General features: G+C 28.3%; 4 protein-coding genes across 12 annotated transcripts; 1 reads left to right on the forward strand and 3 right to left on the reverse strand.

Moving 5' to 3' along the window:
- Positions 1 to 919: 919 nt before the first annotated feature.
- Cysrs (cysteine--tRNA ligase, cytoplasmic) lies at positions 920 to 4,952 on the reverse strand. 2 transcript variants are annotated; one of them, XM_076322961.1, is made up of 10 exons: positions 4,586 to 4,952; positions 4,305 to 4,499; positions 3,841 to 4,183; positions 3,597 to 3,737; positions 3,302 to 3,512; positions 2,771 to 3,240; positions 2,219 to 2,363; positions 1,895 to 2,103; positions 1,437 to 1,811; positions 920 to 1,369 (listed from the first exon to the last, which is right to left on the reverse strand). In XM_076322961.1, exons 2-10 carry the CDS (start codon positions 4,481 to 4,483, stop codon positions 1,241 to 1,243), a joined length of 2,202 nt encoding a protein of 733 aa, XP_076179076.1. In that variant the 5' UTR covers positions 4,484 to 4,499; positions 4,586 to 4,952; the 3' UTR covers positions 920 to 1,240. The 2 variants fall into 2 exon arrangements, with proteins under 2 accessions (XP_076179076.1, XP_076179075.1); XM_076322960.1 differs by having other exon boundaries at positions 4,305 to 4,952.
- A 746-nt stretch (positions 4,953 to 5,698) lies between these two features.
- Svr (Carboxypeptidase D svr) lies at positions 5,699 to 14,422 on the reverse strand. Of its 3 annotated transcripts, XM_076323148.1 has the most exons (15): positions 13,873 to 14,422; positions 13,540 to 13,787; positions 13,246 to 13,401; positions 12,991 to 13,166; positions 12,769 to 12,916; positions 12,589 to 12,683; positions 10,481 to 10,989; positions 9,889 to 10,362; positions 9,540 to 9,811; positions 8,921 to 9,095; positions 8,455 to 8,825; positions 8,167 to 8,308; positions 6,617 to 8,099; positions 6,358 to 6,534; positions 5,699 to 6,178 (listed from the first exon to the last, which is right to left on the reverse strand). In XM_076323148.1, exons 1-15 carry the CDS (start codon positions 14,326 to 14,328, stop codon positions 6,042 to 6,044), a joined length of 5,019 nt encoding a protein of 1,672 aa, XP_076179263.1. In that variant the 5' UTR covers positions 14,329 to 14,422; the 3' UTR covers positions 5,699 to 6,041. The 3 variants fall into 3 exon arrangements, with proteins under 3 accessions (XP_076179263.1, XP_076179264.1, XP_076179266.1); XM_076323149.1 differs by lacking the exons at positions 5,699 to 6,178; positions 6,358 to 6,534; positions 6,617 to 8,099; ... (4 more) ...; positions 9,889 to 10,362; positions 10,481 to 10,989 and adding an exon at positions 11,974 to 12,305 and having other exon boundaries at positions 12,564 to 12,683; positions 13,873 to 14,417; XM_076323151.1 differs by lacking the exons at positions 5,699 to 6,178; positions 6,358 to 6,534; positions 6,617 to 8,099; ... (4 more) ...; positions 9,889 to 10,362; positions 10,481 to 10,989 and adding an exon at positions 11,984 to 12,305 and having other exon boundaries at positions 13,873 to 14,416.
- A 118-nt stretch (positions 14,423 to 14,540) lies between these two features.
- On the forward strand, positions 14,541 to 17,332 carry LOC143152721 (uncharacterized). Of its 5 annotated transcripts, none has more exons than XM_076323132.1 (3): positions 14,541 to 14,605; positions 15,254 to 15,293; positions 15,406 to 17,332. In XM_076323132.1, the coding sequence occupies exons 2-3, from the start codon at positions 15,268 to 15,270 to the stop codon at positions 16,532 to 16,534; spliced, it is 1,155 nt and encodes a 384-aa protein (XP_076179247.1). In that variant the 5' UTR covers positions 14,541 to 14,605; positions 15,254 to 15,267; the 3' UTR covers positions 16,535 to 17,332. The 5 variants fall into 5 exon arrangements, with proteins under 5 accessions (XP_076179247.1, XP_076179249.1, XP_076179250.1 ...); XM_076323134.1 differs by lacking the exon at positions 14,541 to 14,605 and adding an exon at positions 14,970 to 15,145; XM_076323135.1 differs by lacking the exon at positions 14,541 to 14,605 and adding an exon at positions 14,970 to 15,130.
- Positions 17,331 to 19,435, reverse strand: LOC143152722 (serine/threonine-protein phosphatase Pgam5, mitochondrial). Of its 2 annotated transcripts, none has more exons than XM_076323138.1 (5): positions 19,105 to 19,435; positions 18,462 to 18,640; positions 18,006 to 18,214; positions 17,767 to 17,897; positions 17,331 to 17,690 (listed from the first exon to the last, which is right to left on the reverse strand). In XM_076323138.1, the coding sequence occupies exons 1-5, from the start codon at positions 19,272 to 19,274 to the stop codon at positions 17,540 to 17,542; spliced, it is 840 nt and encodes a 279-aa protein (XP_076179253.1). In that variant the 5' UTR covers positions 19,275 to 19,435; the 3' UTR covers positions 17,331 to 17,539. The 2 variants fall into 2 exon arrangements, with proteins under 2 accessions (XP_076179253.1, XP_076179252.1); XM_076323137.1 differs by having other exon boundaries at positions 17,335 to 17,690; positions 18,000 to 18,214; positions 19,105 to 19,431.
- Positions 19,436 to 19,468: the final 33 nt, after the last annotated feature.

Below are 19,468 nucleotides of genomic sequence, written 5' to 3' on the forward strand. Positions count from 1 at the left end.
CCTTAGAACCGGTTAAAATAAATCCACAACGTTCTTTCGATATTTTCTAAAATAACGATATCGCTTAAATGATAAATCGTTGATTTAAAAATAAACGATTTACGGTAACCGGGCACACCTGTGCTTAAATACGGTCGTGAATACGCATCGTTCAAAATGAACAACCGTAACCGCATTACGATATAACAATTATACAGAAATAACGAGCGGAAAATAAAAACGTTTTGCGAACGAACAGAATCGTACATTAACGCTCCGCGACTTTAAATCGATTCAAATCCGTTTGCGGACAATGTTTTCGCTACGTATTTTACCTATCGTTGAGATATAATTTTTTCTTAGAAAAGTGGAAGAAAATTCTAGAGTCACAACAGTGGTATAACACGCGTCGTGCGGTTACGATATATTTTACGTTGCTTCGGATTGGACGAGGAAATACGTGGATATAATTCAAGGGGGTATTTTCTCAATCATTTCGTCGCGTTTTTGGAACGAGACATTATCGGACCGTGTATTTTCTACAGTTGGAAAAGCACGCGATACACAACCAGTTCGCTCGTCTCGCGTTTTCACAGTTCCTGAATGCGGGATGAATATCGGTCTGCTTCACCGCAAGTCGAGCATTATATCGCTTTTACGTTTATAAAGCTGTCACTGTCGGCTCGCGCGTCATTGTGAAAGCTGTATTATGCTTTAATAATGAACAGCATCGCGTGTCAGATTCATCCGGTAGGTATAGAAACGTACGAAGTTTATTTTGTTTCAGGACACTCGAATCCAATGACGATACGAAACGACATCATGGTTATGAGAATAGTAATTTTATGGTCGAAGTAATAACATTTTCCATTTATATTTGAAGCACTTAAAACGAAGTTTGTATTTCTACAAATTCGTGCCCGATTTACCAAGCATCGAATTAAAAATGTATTGCGATAGATTTATTCGTTTTTGTTTTAAATTAATACAGAAGTTTGATCAACATTACAAACGTGTAAGTATTGCAGCTATTTTTCTTATTCGTACGACTTTAGAAAAATATAAAACCGAGTAACGTTAACTCGTTCGATTAAGTATCGTACAAATATAAGCATCGGTATAAGTATTACATAATAAATTAATAAGTGATGCAATGAAGCGAAATTAAGGTGAAAATAAATATTTCTGGTGGCTGAAAACAATAGTTTTCTTGGCCGATTAAGTTTTTAATGCCAAAATAATACTATGTTGAAGAAAAATTTTATGCGCCGTTTTGCATAGAAGTTACGTATTCGTTGTATCTTTTCTCTTGTACTTGCTGCAGTTTTTGCAGTTTCTTCACTTGTCCTTTGCTAATTTCTTTACCATCAATATCGTGCGTTGGTATGCCCTACAAATAAAATTGTATTGGTATTGCAACGACAAATATACACCAATTAACATACGACTTTACTTACATTGCTATCGAATTGAGAATATTTATTTGTTTCTAACTTAAACATCTCCGAAGGAGGAATTTTTCTTTGTGCTTCTTTTGCTGCAGCCGCCGCCGCGGCTTCCATCTTCCGTTTTTCTTTTTCCAGTGACTTTTCAAATTCAAGTTTCTGTTTGCATTCTTTTTCTTTTAAAAGCTCTTCTCTGTTTACCAATTTAACTTTACAGAATTCTTCGTTACTATCCTCCAAACGCACTCCGATGTTTAGTAAAGTATCATCGCGTAATTGATCACATTCCTCGAGAATACTACCAGCTTTCAACGTTTTAGCCTGATTTCTTATTTTTTGTCGAAACATCGCCAAAATTTCAAGATAAGGCATAACAACATCCTCGACCTGATTCAATGAAATTTATAAATAAATGATCTGTGGGAAACACAAATGTGACACATGATCTGTGGGAAAAAGACAAAACGTACATTTACACTTGTAGTCTTGTCATCTATTGGGAAACCAATAGTATCGTGCGAAGACGATATTGCACCAAATATGGTAAACATTTTTGTAATATATATCGCAACGTCTCTAAGCAATAGTGTATTCGGTTGCTTACATTGATTCATATAAATGTTGCAGTATGTCACAAGATCTCTTATTACATCGAGTGCACTTCTTGTATCAATATTGTCTGTAACAGAATGTGCTTTCAATGTTATTAATGCGCGTAAGTAATACAGGGTACATATAATTAAGTTTATAATAATTTGGTAAATTTAACAATGTACAATTAATTTTTAACCTACCACATAGTGCATTATGTATAGAATCCTTACTGTGACAAAATTTCGCATTTAATTCCACTTCTGAATCTCTCCATTTAGTAAAAGTATTAATATTTGTTTCTGTACCTAAAGATCTAATTTTACACTTTACGTTCAAAAAGAACTCCTATAATAAAAACAATGAACTTCAAATTATATAGTATATCATAAATAATATAAAGGGTTTTAACGAAAATATGAGACCTTTTTCCAGAAATGATACTTCGCGTAAAAATAAATCGAATTCTGTCACCATTTTGCAATCTAAAGTTCCATTATCGAGATACAAGTTAATCGTGCGCCGTATATGGACGCACTCACATGCGACAAACGCGTATCCAACATGTTATATCTCATGTTACATCTCAATAACGAAGCCATGGATTACAAAGTAGAAGAGAACTTTTCGATTGATATTGCCACGAGGAATTAATCTTGACAAAAGATCCCATACTTTCGTTAACAACCTGTATACGAATGTTTAATTATTGAAGTAGATTTATAAAATATTGTCTGACAAATGTTTGTACCTACATTTAAAAACTTTTCATATTGAATAACCATATTCATGGTGTTGTCGCTATAATCTAATGTATCTTTCCATGAATGCAAAAGAAATGCAAGCCTGAGCTGTCTTGCTGAATGCTTTTTCAATGCATCTTTGATAGTAATAAAATTTTTTAAGGATTTTGACATTTTACAGCCTGCTATAGTCAAATGACCAGAATGCAGAAAATATCTAACCCAATTAGAATGGTTAAAGTATGCTTCTGCTTGTGCTATTTCATTATCATGATGTGGAAACTTCAAATCAACTCCTCCAGTATGAATATCTAAACTTTCTCCACAAATTATAGATGCCATAACCGAACACTCTATGTGCCAACCAGGTCGTCCATTACCCCAAGGACTTTCCCACCACGGCTCTCCTTCTTTTGAATGTTTCCAAAGTGCAAAATCTATCAGTGATCTCTTTTCAGATGATTCTGAGGTACTTAAGTCTCCTAATTATGAGAATTTACAATAAATATTTTTTACAAACGTTCAAAAGAAATCAAGCGTTACCTTCTCCTTCTTGTAAACTTGATGCATCACCATATGCTTCCGGAACAAGTTTAGCATAATAATGCTTATCTTGCTTATCAAAGGTAGCAACATCAAAGTATATGGAACTATTGCTCTCATATGCAAGTCCATTTTCTATGATTTTTTCAATGAATGCTATAATCTCAGGAACATATTCGCTAACCCTTGTCAAAACATTTGGTCTTAATACCTAAGAAAAGTTATTCTGTTTCAAGTTTCTATAACCTTCAATCTAAATTAAAGCAATTAAATTCTTAATTATAATTAATCTTACATTTAAAGCATCCATATCATTGTGGAACTCCAATTCCCAATATTGCGACAGTTTGTTAAATATCGAGTGTTCCGTGACTGTAGCTCCTTTCTTTTTATCTAACCATTCCGCCAAAGGATCTTGTGCTTCTTTTAATAGCAGCTACATTCATAGGAGTTACAAAAACAATATCATTAAATAATATTACTAAATTGATTAAATATTTACTGGTAACAAATTGATAGTACAAATAAAAGACACGTACTTCTTGAGATTCTTTAATTTTATTCTCATCTTTAAGTTTCACTGCATTTTCAAGATTTTCAATAACCTTTTCTACATTATTCAACATTTTTTGTAACATACATTTCTTATCTGCATCGTTCATACTTTTCACTGATTCTTCAAAGTTGCACATCACCTCTTTTGCATTGTCCAAAATTTCATCAAGAGTATGAGTTTCTTCTATATATTTCTCATATAAATAATTTTGTCTAGCTCTCTTTATAATTTTATCATCTATATCAGTAATATTCATTACATACAAAATATCATATCCAAAATAATCAGATAGCACGCGCCTTAATATATCAAAAGATATGTATGACCTAAAATATAAAAGAAAAATCATACAATGATATATAAAAATTCATATTTATGCACGTAATATTTAAATATGATATTACATACTTTTAAAATGATATTATTTCATAAATAAGTTATAGTTACCTAGCATGTCCCATATGTGATGCATCGTACACAGTAGGTCCACAACTGTACCATAATATACGATTTCCAAACTGAGGAACAAATACTTCTTTATTTCTAGTTAAACTATTGTACAGTTTAAGAACTACAGGATTCTTTGTTTGTGGTGGAACCCAAGGTGATTGCACCCTTTTTGCCATTTTCAAACTATAAAATCTAGAAATGTCCAATGGCAACAAATATGACATTATTTTAATACGTGTAAAAGTGTGCAAGATTAAAAATTATAAAGTGAAACTTACTTTTCTGAAAATTCTGAACAAAAACGTCTTGTTTAAAAGTTGTTTGTAGAATTGGTATACTTTATAGAACGAACTACTTACCAAAAGAGACATATAAAGGAAGTAAAAAGATTGTCAAACAAAAATCACGTGGCCAGAATTATGTTAGTGGCTTAAACTTATTTCCGCGTAAACAGTTTGTTTGATCATGTTCGAAAACTGAATACTCAAAAGTAACATAAGTATGTTCGTTTTAGTTGCACTAAATAAAATACACTGTACAATTATACTGCAGTACTAGATTCTTAAACAAACTATTTATAACGTTATAAAATTTTTCATTTATATCACCAGTCGTCCTAACCTAGGTGAAGCTTTAATTTGAAAAGACAAGACGTAAGTGACAACACTCTAGACACATTGTCGCGCAAAAAGTGCCGCCACGTACTACAGTATTTAAATTTTGGCGGTAAAATACATCTGTATGAATACTTTATTAATAATATTAATAATTTATGAAATTCTGTAATAAAAGGCACCAGCTTCCGCTTTTCTTTATATTTCAAATTTCAAATCTTCTAGTCACATAAAAATTATAAATGTCTTGTAAAACACAAATTTTAATTATTATTATTGATATTAAAAATATGGAATATATATCACTTTAATAAATATTCTTTATTGATATTAAGGGTACAGTGTTAAGTAAAAACTAATAAAAACATTTATAAGTACATTAAAAGATTTTAATAATATGAATTAAAAGAGTATATGTATATATGTTCAGTACTGTGATATTTTAAAGATAACAGTCTATGTTCATAAAAGATATGTTTATAAATTCAGTGTTTACAGTAATTTGTTATACTAAATACATTTAAACTCGGATATAAATAACATATAAAAAACTCTGGAATGTATATTGCATTTTCGCATATGAAATATTAATTCTTTTTCACATATAAAAATACTTAATTACATTTTTAAAACATATCTATCTTCTTTTGTGGAATAAAATTCATTTAGAGTTTCAAATACATACACATTGAAATTATACATTCCTGTTTTATCCATATATGATTTTGGATACAACATTTATACATAAAATGATTCTATTTTTTTCATTATTTTATCTATTTTTACTTTGACCTAAATGTAGCAAATTAATAAGTAATCTCATGATCTAACAGTAATCTCAATTAACAAATTTGTTGTCACTGGGTAAACATAATTATATAAGATCTTTGTTTTAGTAAAAGCTATGTTGCAATTTACATAATTATTGTGCCAATTTAAATAGCATGACAGTCTTTGTCATATATCTCTTAAATGAGTTATTGATGCAATATATAAAAGCAATAACTGAAGACAAGATTTCTTTCTTTAAGTACTTTCCTTTCTTTAAATGTTTTTTAAATAATTTAGATGTAATGAAAAATTGATTTATTTATTATGAGAAGTGAACACATCAAGTGCACTATCTATTTTCCTTTAACATTTTATCTTCCCACTCTTGAGCTGGTTTAATAAATTCTAAGTCACTAGCACCATCAGAACTCGACATGTTATCATCATCAAAATACGGTTTTGTAACTTCATTCTTGTGCATATGTCCTGAAAAAATACAAGTTAACAATAGAAGATATAGTATATTTTATAGTAATTGGCTACTAAAAACCATTATCATTAAAAGAAAATCATTCTAAGGAAATCAGTTCAACTAATTACTATAAAATCTTAATAAAGATTTACAAAAATATAAATATACAATTTTTCAATGGTAAAACATTTACCATTTAATGGTCTTCTAAATATTTCAATTTCTTTTTCATCATCATCAAAGAAACTTGTTCCATCTTTAAGTAAACTAAATGCATATCCATTTCGATTGTTCTTTTGTGTTTGTTCAAAAGATTGACAATTTGCACAAACGAAAACAGCACAGGCAATGATCCCTAAACATATAGTACCTGTAAAAATATTGTATATAATTAATTTATAATTAATCTTTTGGAGATGTAATATATTATACAAAAATATATAATATCTTACTTAGAAGTATAATAAAAACAATTCTAGGCATTCCCAGGAACTTGTCATTAAATCTTAATTTAAATATTAAATTTGAGATAGTATGTACATCTGTTGTGGCAAAAATTTTAGTCTGTTCAATATATCCAGGAGCTTTAGCACTTATAATATGAGTACCGGGTTGAAGTAAAAGCCAATAAACTCCGTTAGTTCTACTATTGACATGATGCATTGATTTGTTATATGATAAAATAGCATTTTCTATTGGTTCATTATTTTTATTAAGAACGTATCCTTTCATTCCTTCGTTAAGCTTTTCTACTACAGCTAATAAACTAGCTTTATTATCCTCCCATACGTTTCTTGAATCATCCGTGTTACAACAAGTAACATATGCATCTATCATTAAAGTACTTGTATTTAAATAAAGATAATCCATTAACGAATGTTTTCTTGTTCTTCTAATACCTTCTCCAGCATGAACAATACCATTCGCCGTTAAATTCAAATTATGATTACAATATGAATTTTTAGAAGTCATATGGATATTATTTCTTACATATGTTGATGCCAAATCTTGTAATATACCTTCTTCATCAGTTTTATATTCTTGTTCGGGTATTCTTCCATATTTTTCCGTAAAAGGAATTTCAATATGTTGTGAACCAATATTCAAATTTATTGCTAACATTGTATTCATTTTTTTAAACCAATTAATGATCATATTTGCTTCACTAGTTAATGCACTGTTAATAGGAAATTGTAAATCATCCATAATAAATGAAGAACAAGATTGATTACCATTAAAATTTTGAGATAAATCTGGAACAATATATATTGTAAATTTATCTAAATAATTTGTAATTCTAGTATCCTTTCTGTAATGCTCTAACAAATATGTGGCAAAATGTAATAAGACTTTAGCAGTTATGGGTACACCAGTTGAAACACCAGCCACAAAAGCAATAGATGGTTTGCCTATTCGTTTATAATTATTTTCAGCTCCAATTTCTAAACACATTATTCGAGTACCATTTTGTGATTTATCAATAGTATGTAAAATTGATAACTGTGAATATTTATCATTCAGATTGGTTAAAACTTGGTTTACAATATTTGGCTCTGGATCTACATTATACTCTTGATGGTTTACTTCATCTATATAATGTTTGATCATTCTAACATTAAGATCTGTTATGCTCTCATCATTCACATGAACTTTTATGGATTGCTCCACGTAACCTTCAGATGAAATTGTTAGTGTATATTCACCAGGAAGAAGAATAATTTTAAAATATGCCATATTCTTTGAAACAGAATAACTTTTCATTCCAATTTTAATGAGAGCCTCTCTCAGAGGAACATTATCAACGTCTGTTATTGCTGCGCGAATACCAGTTGTTAGACTGCGAATAAGTTGCATCAGTAGCAATAAATTTTCACGCCAAATAATTGGAATAGATTCTGCAGGTGGATATTTGCAACACGACAAGTTGATGCTTATCTAAAAGGGAATAACATTATATATGTTATACCCAAGTATTTCAAACTAATAAACATATATTACTTACTACAGGTATGTTATATTCATTTTGAATATAATCTTGTAGTTCTTTAACTTCATTATTAAGAAAATGACATGTCCCTTTATGCATTGAATGTTCATAATTTTCAGCAAGAGTTTTATATACATTAAAATTATTATCTGTGTAACTAGAAGAAAAATTAGAAATATATAAATTATTTTGTTACATGATAAAAGTATGTGATATAATTAAAATGAAGAAAAATATATATATATATATACATATATATATATATTTTTTTTAAACTCATTCAAAAAATTAGCTTTTCATTACCTAACTTTAAGTGCTCCACTTCCTAATATAATAATTACATCATACCCCTCATTAGTTAATATTTTTTTAAATGCTTCAGTAACATTCCCTTTATCAAAGTTGTCTTTTTGTAATAGTTTTTCACCTATTTCGCCTTCCACAATAGGATTACAATCTTGAATATCTAATATATTATCAAAACCTGGGTCCACACCAGGAACAAAATGTAAAACTGCATTATTCAATATCCTCTGTATTGGAGGATCTCCAATTTGATTTCCCATAAGAATATGAGTTGCTAATCTTAGTAGAATTTCTCTACCTACAGGTTGTGACGCAAATAGTCCTCCTATTAAACCAATATGTAACTTATTTTCCTCTGGTGCTCCCATCTATAAAGAGTCATCAAATTTTAAATATTTTACATAAATTTAATATGTAGTACATAACGTTTAAAAATTTTTAATTTCTTCAAAAGTATACTCACCATATGTGTAATCTTTAAAGAATGAATTGCCATACTGACTAATGACTCCCCAGCTTGAAACTCTGCAATATTTGGTTGATGATTCTCTAACTGACTAAATCTAGCACTTAACTCTGCATTTTTTAAGTAAACATTCTGTAAATTTGCCATCAATCGAAAATCGTATGCAGATGACCTAGAATTGAAATTTATATCTTTATTTAGATATGTCATCTTTTATTATTAATGAAATACATAAATTATTGAACAAATATAAAGTATGAATTGAAGGAAATTGTATTTCTTTTTGTATTTAATGTAAAAATATGAGTATTTAATAAACAAATCAATATTTTTTAAAATACTCAAAAAGTAATAGAGAAAAAGTAAAAACATATATAATGCTCTATTTCATTATATTCATATACTTCATGAGGTGTTAAAATATTTATTTGATATCCTATAAAACTATTAAATTTCTTCATGAAACGAAATTCTTATCATTCCTTATAAGATATTGTGCCTTTTAACATTTAATGACATATAAATATTATAATTCTGAAAATTTTTATTTTCATAAAAATAACGTTAAAATATTCCCTACTTTTATTTTAAAACAATATATATTATATAGTTGTACCAGTGTTCGGGATCATCTCGCATTAATGTGAAATCCAACGTTATTTCTCCTTCACCGATATTATCACCATCTGGCACAATTACACTTTGCATCTGGGATTCATACCCCACAGCGCTAACCGTAACGTTATATTTTCCTGGTACTAAAAGACGCCAATAATCTCCACCTTCAGCTGCATAGATATCATGCTCAATTGAATTAACAGATATTTTAGCTCGGGACACAGGATTACCAATAGACGAACGTATTACGCCATGTATACCTTTACGAGACTGTGCATAACAAACAATACTGGTTTATATAACATATTATACGTATTCATATATTATATTAATGCCGGGATAAGTACCATTTCAATAAAACGCAAGAGAGGTTCCCTATTTTCTAACCAAAATTTTGGTAATTCAGTTGCATTTGGAAATTTCGTACACCCTACTTCTACTGTAATTGCAAAATCGTTACTGTAGACATAATTATAATCTTGCATGCCTCCACTGACAGAATACCAGGCGGCTCCATTAGTTATCCCATTTTGAAAGCGTTCCTCAAGTACATTTCGCATATTGGGTGGCTGATTTGGAAGTGGAGGACATGGCTCTCCAAGATGCATACGAGGATGAGCATTTGAATATACTAACGCTAGAGCTTTAAAAACTTTATCATCTGGACTTAGATTTGGACCCTTAGGTGCATAATGCGGTCCATTATCATATGGATAATTTGCTACCAATGCTCCTCCATGGAAATCAGCAGATAAAACAAATGGAATGCTTGCAATCCAATTCATAACTGCTTTTGTTTCAGGTTCTTGCTGTTTATTCCACTGTAATATAGAAAATATAAACAATAATTAAAGTTGATAAAAGAATTAATCAAACAACATATATGAAGAACAATATGTTGAACATATTGAAAATTAAAATAATTAATAAAATTCATACATCACTTGTGTCATATTGATCAGGAAAATTTCTGTTGAGATCAACACCCTTGGCATTTGTTCTACCTCGTGCTCCAGACACATCTCCTTCTTTAGAAATTTCATAGCCATCAGGATTCATACTTGGCAGAACATGTAATCTGACATTTTTTAATATTTTTGTAACTCTATCATCACTATTATAATTTTCACAGAGGTATTTTAACAATAATAATAAAATTTCTCTGCCAACCACTTCATTCCCATGCATATTTCCTATATACTTCACTTCTGGTTTATTTGGACTATGTTTTCCAGGATTTTCTGTTACTTCCATTACATATAATTGACGTCTTTTAACAGTCTCTCCTATACTATATAGTCTCGTAATATTTGGATAATATGAATTTAAATCCTTCAGATATTTTTCCATTGCTATGTAATTATGATGTTTAAATTTTGTATTTTGAAAGAACCCATATTCATCTACACCTCTTATAATTTCTTCAACTTCATCTAAATGGACTTTTCCTATGTGAAAATAAATACAATATTACAAAACATAAAAATAGAATTAAAACTAACATGCTGTATAAAAAAAATGGTTAGTGTTGAAATAAGAAGTACATTTAAATACACTTGAGACAAATTTAAAAATAAGTTATAAAAACCATGGAATTAAATGTTTAAGATATACATTGCAACACAAGGTACAGAGAAAATAAAAACTTCATAAATAAAAGAACAATAAAATATATTTTAAAAAATTGTGCTACTTAATGGATAAAAAATAATAGGAATAGGCTGGAAAATATTTAAGTAAACTAACTCGCTGTTTGAAGCAAATATAGTACTTTATTATTAATTCCAGATATTGTACATTTAGTTCAAATATATTATACTATACATCAAATTACAAATATAAACGTAAACATCACTCACTGTTTTACATTCTTCTGACACTGTTAATAAAATTACATAATAAGTGTTCGTATAATATGTCTTGCACTAAAAATGTTTGGAAACTTCGTATATTTTTTTAAAACTATTGAAATAGAAATTCATTTACTTAAATGTTTAAAAACACATTGAATAAAAATGCCACAAAACATGTATAAAAATAAGAGTTACTCTTCCATTCATTTTTTTTTTTTTTTGTTAATTATTTACTATATTATCTGCTCCTTTAAATATTTATTAATATAAAAAGTATACATCATATACCAGAGAGCGTTCAAATAAAAAATAAATCACAGTTCCCAATTTGTTCAGTAACATAAAAATGGTTTGATTAAAACATGTTTTAAATAATCTATGGCAAGAGTTAATAAAAAGATACGTTCTATATCCTATTAATGTTCATCTGATGACAAATGTATAATATAATATAACCCTAATTTGCATATTATACAAAGTATTTAGACCCATTATTCAAAAACATTATAAATGCAATACATTGATAATATAAAAGCTCATTATAAATTCCATACTTTTATATTCAAAACATTTATTTCTCATATTTAGCTTACAATATATAACAAATGAGTTTAGAAATTAAGTTAGAGGAAATATAAAAGCAAAAAATAAAAATAGTACAGAAAAGTTTGAAAATGCGTTGGATTTTTTGCTTAAGTCTGTAGTTCAAATACTTTGTACTATAAGCAAATATTATTCAATGTAAATAATTGTTTTCCTATAGATTACAAATTTTTATACAGTTTTTCTCCATACCTTGTGTTTATTTTTTTATGCTTATTTGTGCTAATAAAACTATAAACTGTGATAAAATGTATAGGCATAACAAGTAGAATCAAAGAATCTGGTGTTGTTATATTATCGTATCAGTGCTGTAAAATGAAAATAATAACATATAATAAACCAAATATAAATGATACATTTAGAAAAGTAATATTAAATTTAAATGTAAAAAATAATAAATTTTAAAAAAAAACTGCATCTCCAAGAAATACATAACAAAACATAATGTAATAAAGAAATAAAGCATATGAATTATGGAACAATTTATATTTTGCATGAATTTATCGTAATCATAATTGAATAGTTCATGTAATTGCAAAAGCAAAATAGTTTGTTAAGGGTACAACCTGACTACCATTATATCTTGATTACCTTGATCATCAAAGGTGTCTTGTTTTAAAGTAAAATTGACAATGGTTGGTTCCCCTGGTTCTACAGTAACATTTATTGGTTCACTTGGCTGATATCTACGATTGAAAATGAACATATAATACATATAACAATTTTATTTAATTAATACAAATATTATATTTATTATTGAAGCATACTCACCCCCATGCTTCTGCACGAATAAAATAAGTTCCAGGTAGCAACAAACGCCAATATTCTCCACGATGTGTGGTTGTAATATTATGATCTATTCCATCCACAATAATAATTGCTGCTTCTATTGGTTGACCTTCTGTGTCTCTTACAAGTCCTACAATTAAAATTCAGATTAATATATCTTATTATTATAAAGAAATTAATTGTATTTATTAAATATATAATAACCTTTCACTCCAATATGTGCTTGTTCAATATATTTTATAAGAGATTCCTTATTTAGGATCCAGTGCTCTGGCATTATCGAAGCATTTGGATATTTACAACAGCTAAGTTCAAATGTTATCTCAAATGTATTAGAACAAACATAATTGAAATCTTGCATTCCACCAATAACTTCATACCTAGAGCACAAAAACTTTAATAACATTTTTTTATAAATACTGATTTTTAGGAAATACAAATATAAGTATTCTTACTCACCAATATGCTCCATTTGTAACACCACCTTGGAAAATCTCTAAGGGACAAGTATTGCCGGCGCGCATTTGTGGATGATTATCTGCATATGTATGAGCTAAGTATTTAAACAACTCATCATCTGGACTTTTACTTTCAATACAGCAACTTCTTGAGATTCTAAAAAAGAACATATATAAGATGTGTGTGTGTGTGTGTGTGTGTGTGTGTGTGTTACAATTGTTTTAACATAATAAAGAATAAAATACATTAAATATAAAATAAAACTAATCATATAAGATTTTAAACAATTATTACCCAGAATCATATGGATAACTAGCTACAACAGCGCCTCCATGAAGATTCCCCGATAATACAAATGGTTCTGTAACAATCCATGTCATCATAGCTATTGTTTCAGTTTGACGCCCATCTAATATACTATTGCCTTTTTGTAGTTGTTTTGTAATTCTTCCGTCAAACTGATCTGGAAAATCTCTGTTTAAATCAACATGTTTTGCATTCTCACGTCCTGAGAAATCTTTCTTTGACTCGCATTTTCCTTCCTAAAAAATCAAATATTAAATTAACATACATTTCTCAGTTATCTTTAAATCATAAAGGCAAAGAATAATAAAATAAAAGTATTACTTCTGATTTTTCAAAACCATCTGGATTCATAGATGGCATAAGGAAGATATCAGTGTTATTTACTAACTTTGTAACTCTTTCATCTTTTCCATAATTGCGTAGAAGATATTGGGCAAGATATATTAACAATTCTCTGCCAACAGCTTCATCACCATGCATATTGGCAACATATTTTACCATTGGTTCACCCAGCTTTCGTTCTCTGACATTTTCAGAAATTTCAAGAACCAATAAATTTCTGCCTTCTACAGATTTTCCTATCGAGAACACTTTCGCCAAATTAGGATACGATTTGACCAGAGAATCAAATAACTGATTAAGTTCCTCATAATGGGTATAGTGTGGTGTAATAAAGTCTTCTAACTTTTCTTCGGAATTTATCGTAAAACCATTAATAATCCCTGTAAATGAGAAAACAAACAGCACAATACTATACATAGTACCTATCTGTACCATATTTAAAAATATATTTATGCAAGAGTGTAATAAATTTTTTAATTTCAACAAGACATTCTACACGATCCAATATATACAACGTCGATATAGCATACTGATGACGTCTGCAAGTACATACAAGCGTGGGTAGTAGGGTAGGAGATTATAATAAACGATACATGTCATATATATATCCTTTCTCACTGCATCCTTCTATCCATATAACAACAAAAATTGTTTTCTTTTTTTAAAAATAATTCTCAATGTATTATCAAGGCATGTGACTTTCAAATAATTTGTAAGTTTTTAAAAAAATTGTTCTCCAAAAATCGTAATTATTTATATAAAAGTATCATGAGCGTTTCACACGCGCCGTGCGGCACTGTGTACAAATATTTTTTGAACTATATACTATACAATACTTTAGATATTAATAATCTTTTTCCTTTTTTAAAATATATAATTTACAACAGATTTTATTAAAACGATTTCAGTGTAAGTTCTGTTTGTTCATTTTTGTCACGTAAACAATTATTATCCTTTTTATTTATTTTAAAAAAGTATTTTGATAAGAATAATGTTTGATTGTTCTATAAATATTATAAAACTACTATTTAATATGTTAAAATAAAATTACGTTTCTCTTCGATTCAAATCTGCACGTGAATACGCATTAACTTTGTTGCGCATCTATACTGATCTATACTTTTACTTAGTTGAATTCAGTCATATTTCCCTATTTTTTAAGTAATGTGATTCGTTAAATACTAGAGAAATTAACATGTTTATTCGAATTTTAATCTAAAAAGATTGCAGGAGAGAGGTTATTAATCTGTCTGTTTGTAGGTTTAGACTTATACCTATTTGTCTAGACATTTCATGTTCTTTAATATAAATTTGTATTAAAATTTCAATGCGTATTAAAATTACTGACTTTTATTTATAGAATTTCTTATAAATATGCTTAGCAACAAAGAGGAAAAACAGTAAGTTATATAAATATTTTAATATTACGTTATAATCCTTTTTTGTAAATTCCGTACACAATAGAAGAATTTAGTACTTTATAAAGTGAGTAATCATTACAAACGATTTTAGGTATGGTTTAATTTTACCTAAAAAACAACAACCTGCAATGCCAAAAGCTAGCAATATATTTGCAGATGATAATGATACAGATGAAGAAGATGGTACCGATTGGGTCAAAAAAGCTCTTAAAGCAGAAGAGGCGAAAAATAAAATTAAAAAACAAACCAAGTTAAATATGCAGAAGGCCTTAAAGGAAGATCCAACAATATATCAATATGATGAAGTATATGATGACATGGAACGTATGAAAAGTCAGTTAAAAGAAGCCAAGGACGAGAAGAAGAAACCAAAATATATTCAAAATCTTTTAAAAGCTGCTGAACGAAGAAAACGAGAACAAGAACACAGAATTGAAAGAATGGTACAAAAAGAACGAGAAGCAGAAGGAGCAATGTATGCAGACAAAGAAAGTTTTGTCACTTCTGCTTATAGAGCAAAATTAGAAGAATTTAAAAAACTTGAAGAAGAAGAATCTAGAATGGATAGACTAGAAGCTATCGCAGATGTTAAGAAACAACAAGATATGTCAGGATTTTATAGACATTTATATGAACAGACTGTTAAGGATTCGCAAGAATCTGAAAGTACGGATAGTACACATGAAGCGTATATTTTACATTGTAAAACCAATTTACATACTGAAATAGAAAGTGTGAATAAGGAAGCAAATACAATTACATCAAATAAAGAACAAATTACAAGTAAAAACACCAAAAAAAGTAGGCAATATAGGCAGAGAATAATGGAAGAAGAAAGTGATACAGATACTGAAAGTCCACAGATGGTAGAGAATAAAACAAAAAGTTCTTTGTCTGAAAAACATAAAAATATTGAAATAGAACACATAGTGAAACCTAGCAATAAAAAACCAAAGGATCAAACTGAAGTATCTGAGCCTAGTAAAACACAGAATAAAACTACAACAGATAATACCTTAAATAAAAAGGATATTGAAGATATACCAGATAATAATGAGAATGATAAAATAGATGGACCTAAAATTACTGCAAAAGCAAAAATAGAGGCTGAAAAGAAAGAAAGATTTAAAATTTGGGAGAAAAGAACAGTTGGACCTGTATTTGAATCAGCATTACAACGATATTATGCAAGAAAATCTACGAGATTATCTACTACATAGTTAATTATAATTGAACAGTAAGTCCCTCTGCTTGCACAGTTAATTTGTTTTAAAGCTCTCTTCATAAGTCAAATTGTATAAACTCAATGTATTGTAGGAAGAAAGGTTACTCTCAAATAAAAAAGAATGTGGTATCATGAGTAGAGAAAATGTGAATAGTGTTAGTTAATGTTTGTTCAGTCTCAAGTCCTTTTAAGGCTAACTAAAGCATTTAATCTAATACAACTCGCTATTTCTTTTAGAATTGATCTTTCTTTCTTCTTATAATACATTTGATGTACAATCTAAATTTCAAAAATTAATTAAAAATAAACAAATACACATGTAGTCCTTTATGAAAAGAAAATTTTATTTAATATCTAAATATATACATACATAAAAAATATGTACAAGAACATAAGTAGAGGCACAATCATATATCTACAACTCTGTGCAACTCAAGGACTCACTCTATAAATATACTTAAAATAGATTGCAACTGATTTTGTTATCATACCATCATAAAACTGTATTTAAAGTAGATTTTTTTTTTATTATAATATTCGTACTGTACAAATTAAAAAATATGTAGAAGATTAAGTATTAACATGTTAATGAATTGTATTTATACAATACATTTTGTACAAATGTATATAATCAATGTAAGTGGACCTTTATAATTCTATAAATTGAGAATTACAATAAGTATAATTTAATATTAGACCATAACTATAGTACACGTGATTGCTTTCTATAATATTAGTACATATTAATAAAACTTCATATAAATATAAATTCTTTTTATTAATATTTGAGCTATTTTAAGTATTGTAAGTAGATTTTGATTATTTAAAAGGAATCATAACTTTCAAAATGCTTGTAGGATTTTCCATAAAAATATTTCAATACTACTATTTTTGTGAGTGAAATGAATAAATAAAAGTATACTGTTTTTATATAACTTACAATCTGTAGATGATATTAAATCTAAATGATACAATGTCCTTTTTTATACAAATTTTAATTTTAAGTAGATGAAATTAAGTGTGGTTTCATATGTCCAGTATCACCATAAGTTAATAATGTTACTCTGCCACTAGGATAAACAGAGATCCATGTAATACTTGCATGTTTTAAAGCTAAGCGCATCCAGCCTTCAGGTGGAAATTGCAATGCTCTGAAATGAATAAAAATTTGAAGGAACATTATATTTATATATCAGTATATAAATAATATATAGAAAAGTAATTTACCGGCACACAAAATATCTAATAATATTTGCATGGCAAATAATAATAGTATAAGAATCTTTATCTTGGCTAGGGTCTGCACGATGAAAGTATTTTCTAAATGCAGCTTCTATTCTAGGTCCATCTTCATAAAACTAAAATATATTAATATTAAATAATATTACTTTATGTAGATAAAATATCAAGTTTTTTAAATTCTCAGAATAAAAGATAGAAATTTTATATAATATTCCTACATGTACTTCTGATTTCCAATGACCAATTGGTGGTTCAGGTGGTATAGGTGCACCTTCAATAAGAATTGAATCATTGTTTACCGCTACATTTTTAATAATTGCTTCTATTATTTTAGCAGTTTCTTGAGCTCGAGTCATTGTAGATCTTATAATCTCAGTGTATGGAAAACCTAATTCTTGTAATCTTCTTCCTGTTGCCTCAGCCTGTTGCCTTCCTTTATATAATTATGAAAATTTAATTGTTATTAATAGTTAATTTTGTATTAACTTGTTCATTAACTTTAAATATATTTTTTATTAAAATTAAAATACTTAAATTAATGAAAATTCTTAAACTATTTAAAATTACATTTTTATTGATAGGTGAAAATTAAGTTATATTAACTTTTGCATACATATATAATTATTAACATATATTAATGTAATCAAACTTGAAAGAAATTATATATATGAAACACTAACCAAGCTTTGTAAGTGTTCTATCGGAATCTGTTTTGCCTCCAATGTTATATTGTCCATGACGAATTAAAAGTATATGACGAACGGCTTTTGCTTTTGTTGTTGATAATTCCGTATTGTATATATTTTCATTCGATTCATTTTTTATTTTCATTGGCTTCACTAAGCTTTTAGGATCTCGTCTGCAAATATAATTATTGGTGCAATACATTAAAAATTAATAAAATATAATCCTCAGAAATAATTAAATACTAAAAAAATTAATTTATAACTATGAATAATACAAATGTAATAAATTATTTTCGTTATAAGCAAAAAATAAAAATTCAATTATGCACAAGAGAATGAAAAATCAAGATATCAACGTATAAATACATTTATAAATATATAGGTAAAGATAATATTTTCATGTACAGACAATATTTTTTTTAATGAAGTAATTTAAATAGAATCACAATTTTATATTTAATAGTTTCATACATGAATAAAAAGTTTTTATTTCTCATTTGTAGTGAAAAGTGACAAATATTTCAGAGTTCCGAATACATAATATTTACTAAAACAAATAATACAATCTTGGTTATGTGTTAATATTAAATTATAAAATTACTGACAATTTTTATTAATACAATGATAAAGATTATACCTATCCCAATTGTGATCCCACCTAACCGAGGGGGTTACATTTGTTGTCCAGGAATTGTGTACCTTTAGAAATTCTTTGTCACCATAAACATGCCAATAAAATATCGTTGCACCACTTAACGCGCCGAGCCCTGTAACCCATTTTTTAACACTTGAACTTATAGGCATCATTACAGTAAGTAAAATTATCACGATTAAATAATACTGTTATAATTCAAATCTACGATTCTTTATATATCAGTGGCAGAGGTCCTCAAGTCAGAGGGCCGCGAACTAAGATGCATGCGTGAAGAAGAAGGGAATACATTTTGTACGCCGTATTTCCTTCAAACGACAGGAATTGATGCTCCCTAATGTACACTTAA

The sequence above is a fragment of the Ptiloglossa arizonensis genome, chromosome 11 (assembly GCF_051014685.1).
Source record: "Ptiloglossa arizonensis isolate GNS036 chromosome 11, iyPtiAriz1_principal, whole genome shotgun sequence".
Classification (NCBI taxonomy): Eukaryota; Metazoa; Arthropoda; class Insecta; order Hymenoptera; family Colletidae; genus Ptiloglossa; species Ptiloglossa arizonensis.

Bases quoted from the DNA above. Each gene is read 5' to 3' on its own strand.
- Cysrs (XM_076322960.1), bottom strand. From the start codon at position 4,531: ATGTCATATTTGTTGCCATTGGACATTTCTAGATTTTATAGTTTGAAA. The intron at 2,364-2,770 runs GTAGGTACAAAC...TTTTTATTATAG, and splicing joins AATATGAAAAGTTTTTAAAT to GAGTTCTTTTTGAACGTAAA. The intron at 1,812-1,894 runs GTACGTTTTGTC...TCATTGAATCAG, and splicing joins ACAAGACTACAAGTGTAAAT to GTCGAGGATGTTGTTATGCC.
- LOC143152721 (XM_076323132.1), top strand. From the start codon at position 15,268: ATGCTTAGCAACAAAGAGGAAAAACA. The intron at 15,294-15,405 runs GTAAGTTATATA...AAACGATTTTAG, and splicing joins AGCAACAAAGAGGAAAAACA to GTATGGTTTAATTTTACCTA.
- LOC143152722 (XM_076323137.1), bottom strand. From the start codon at position 19,274: ATGATGCCTATAAGTTCAAGTGTTAAAAAATGGGTTACAGGGCTCGGC. The intron at 18,641-19,104 runs GTATAATCTTTA...TTATATTTGCAG, and splicing joins TGGGATCACAATTGGGATAG to ACGAGATCCTAAAAGCTTAG. The intron at 17,898-17,999 runs GTAGGAATATTA...AATATATTTTAG, and splicing joins ATTGGAAATCAGAAGTACAT to TTTTATGAAGATGGACCTAG.
- Svr (XM_076323148.1), bottom strand. From the start codon at position 14,328: ATGGTACAGATAGGTACTATGTATAGTATTGTGCTGTTTGTTTTCTCA. The intron at 13,788-13,872 runs GTAATACTTTTA...TTGATTTTTTAG, and splicing joins ATGGTTTTGAAAAATCAGAA to GAAGGAAAATGCGAGTCAAA. The intron at 10,990-12,588 runs GTAATCAAGATA...ATTTTCACATAG, and splicing joins AGACACCTTTGATGATCAAG to GAAAAGTCCATTTAGATGAA.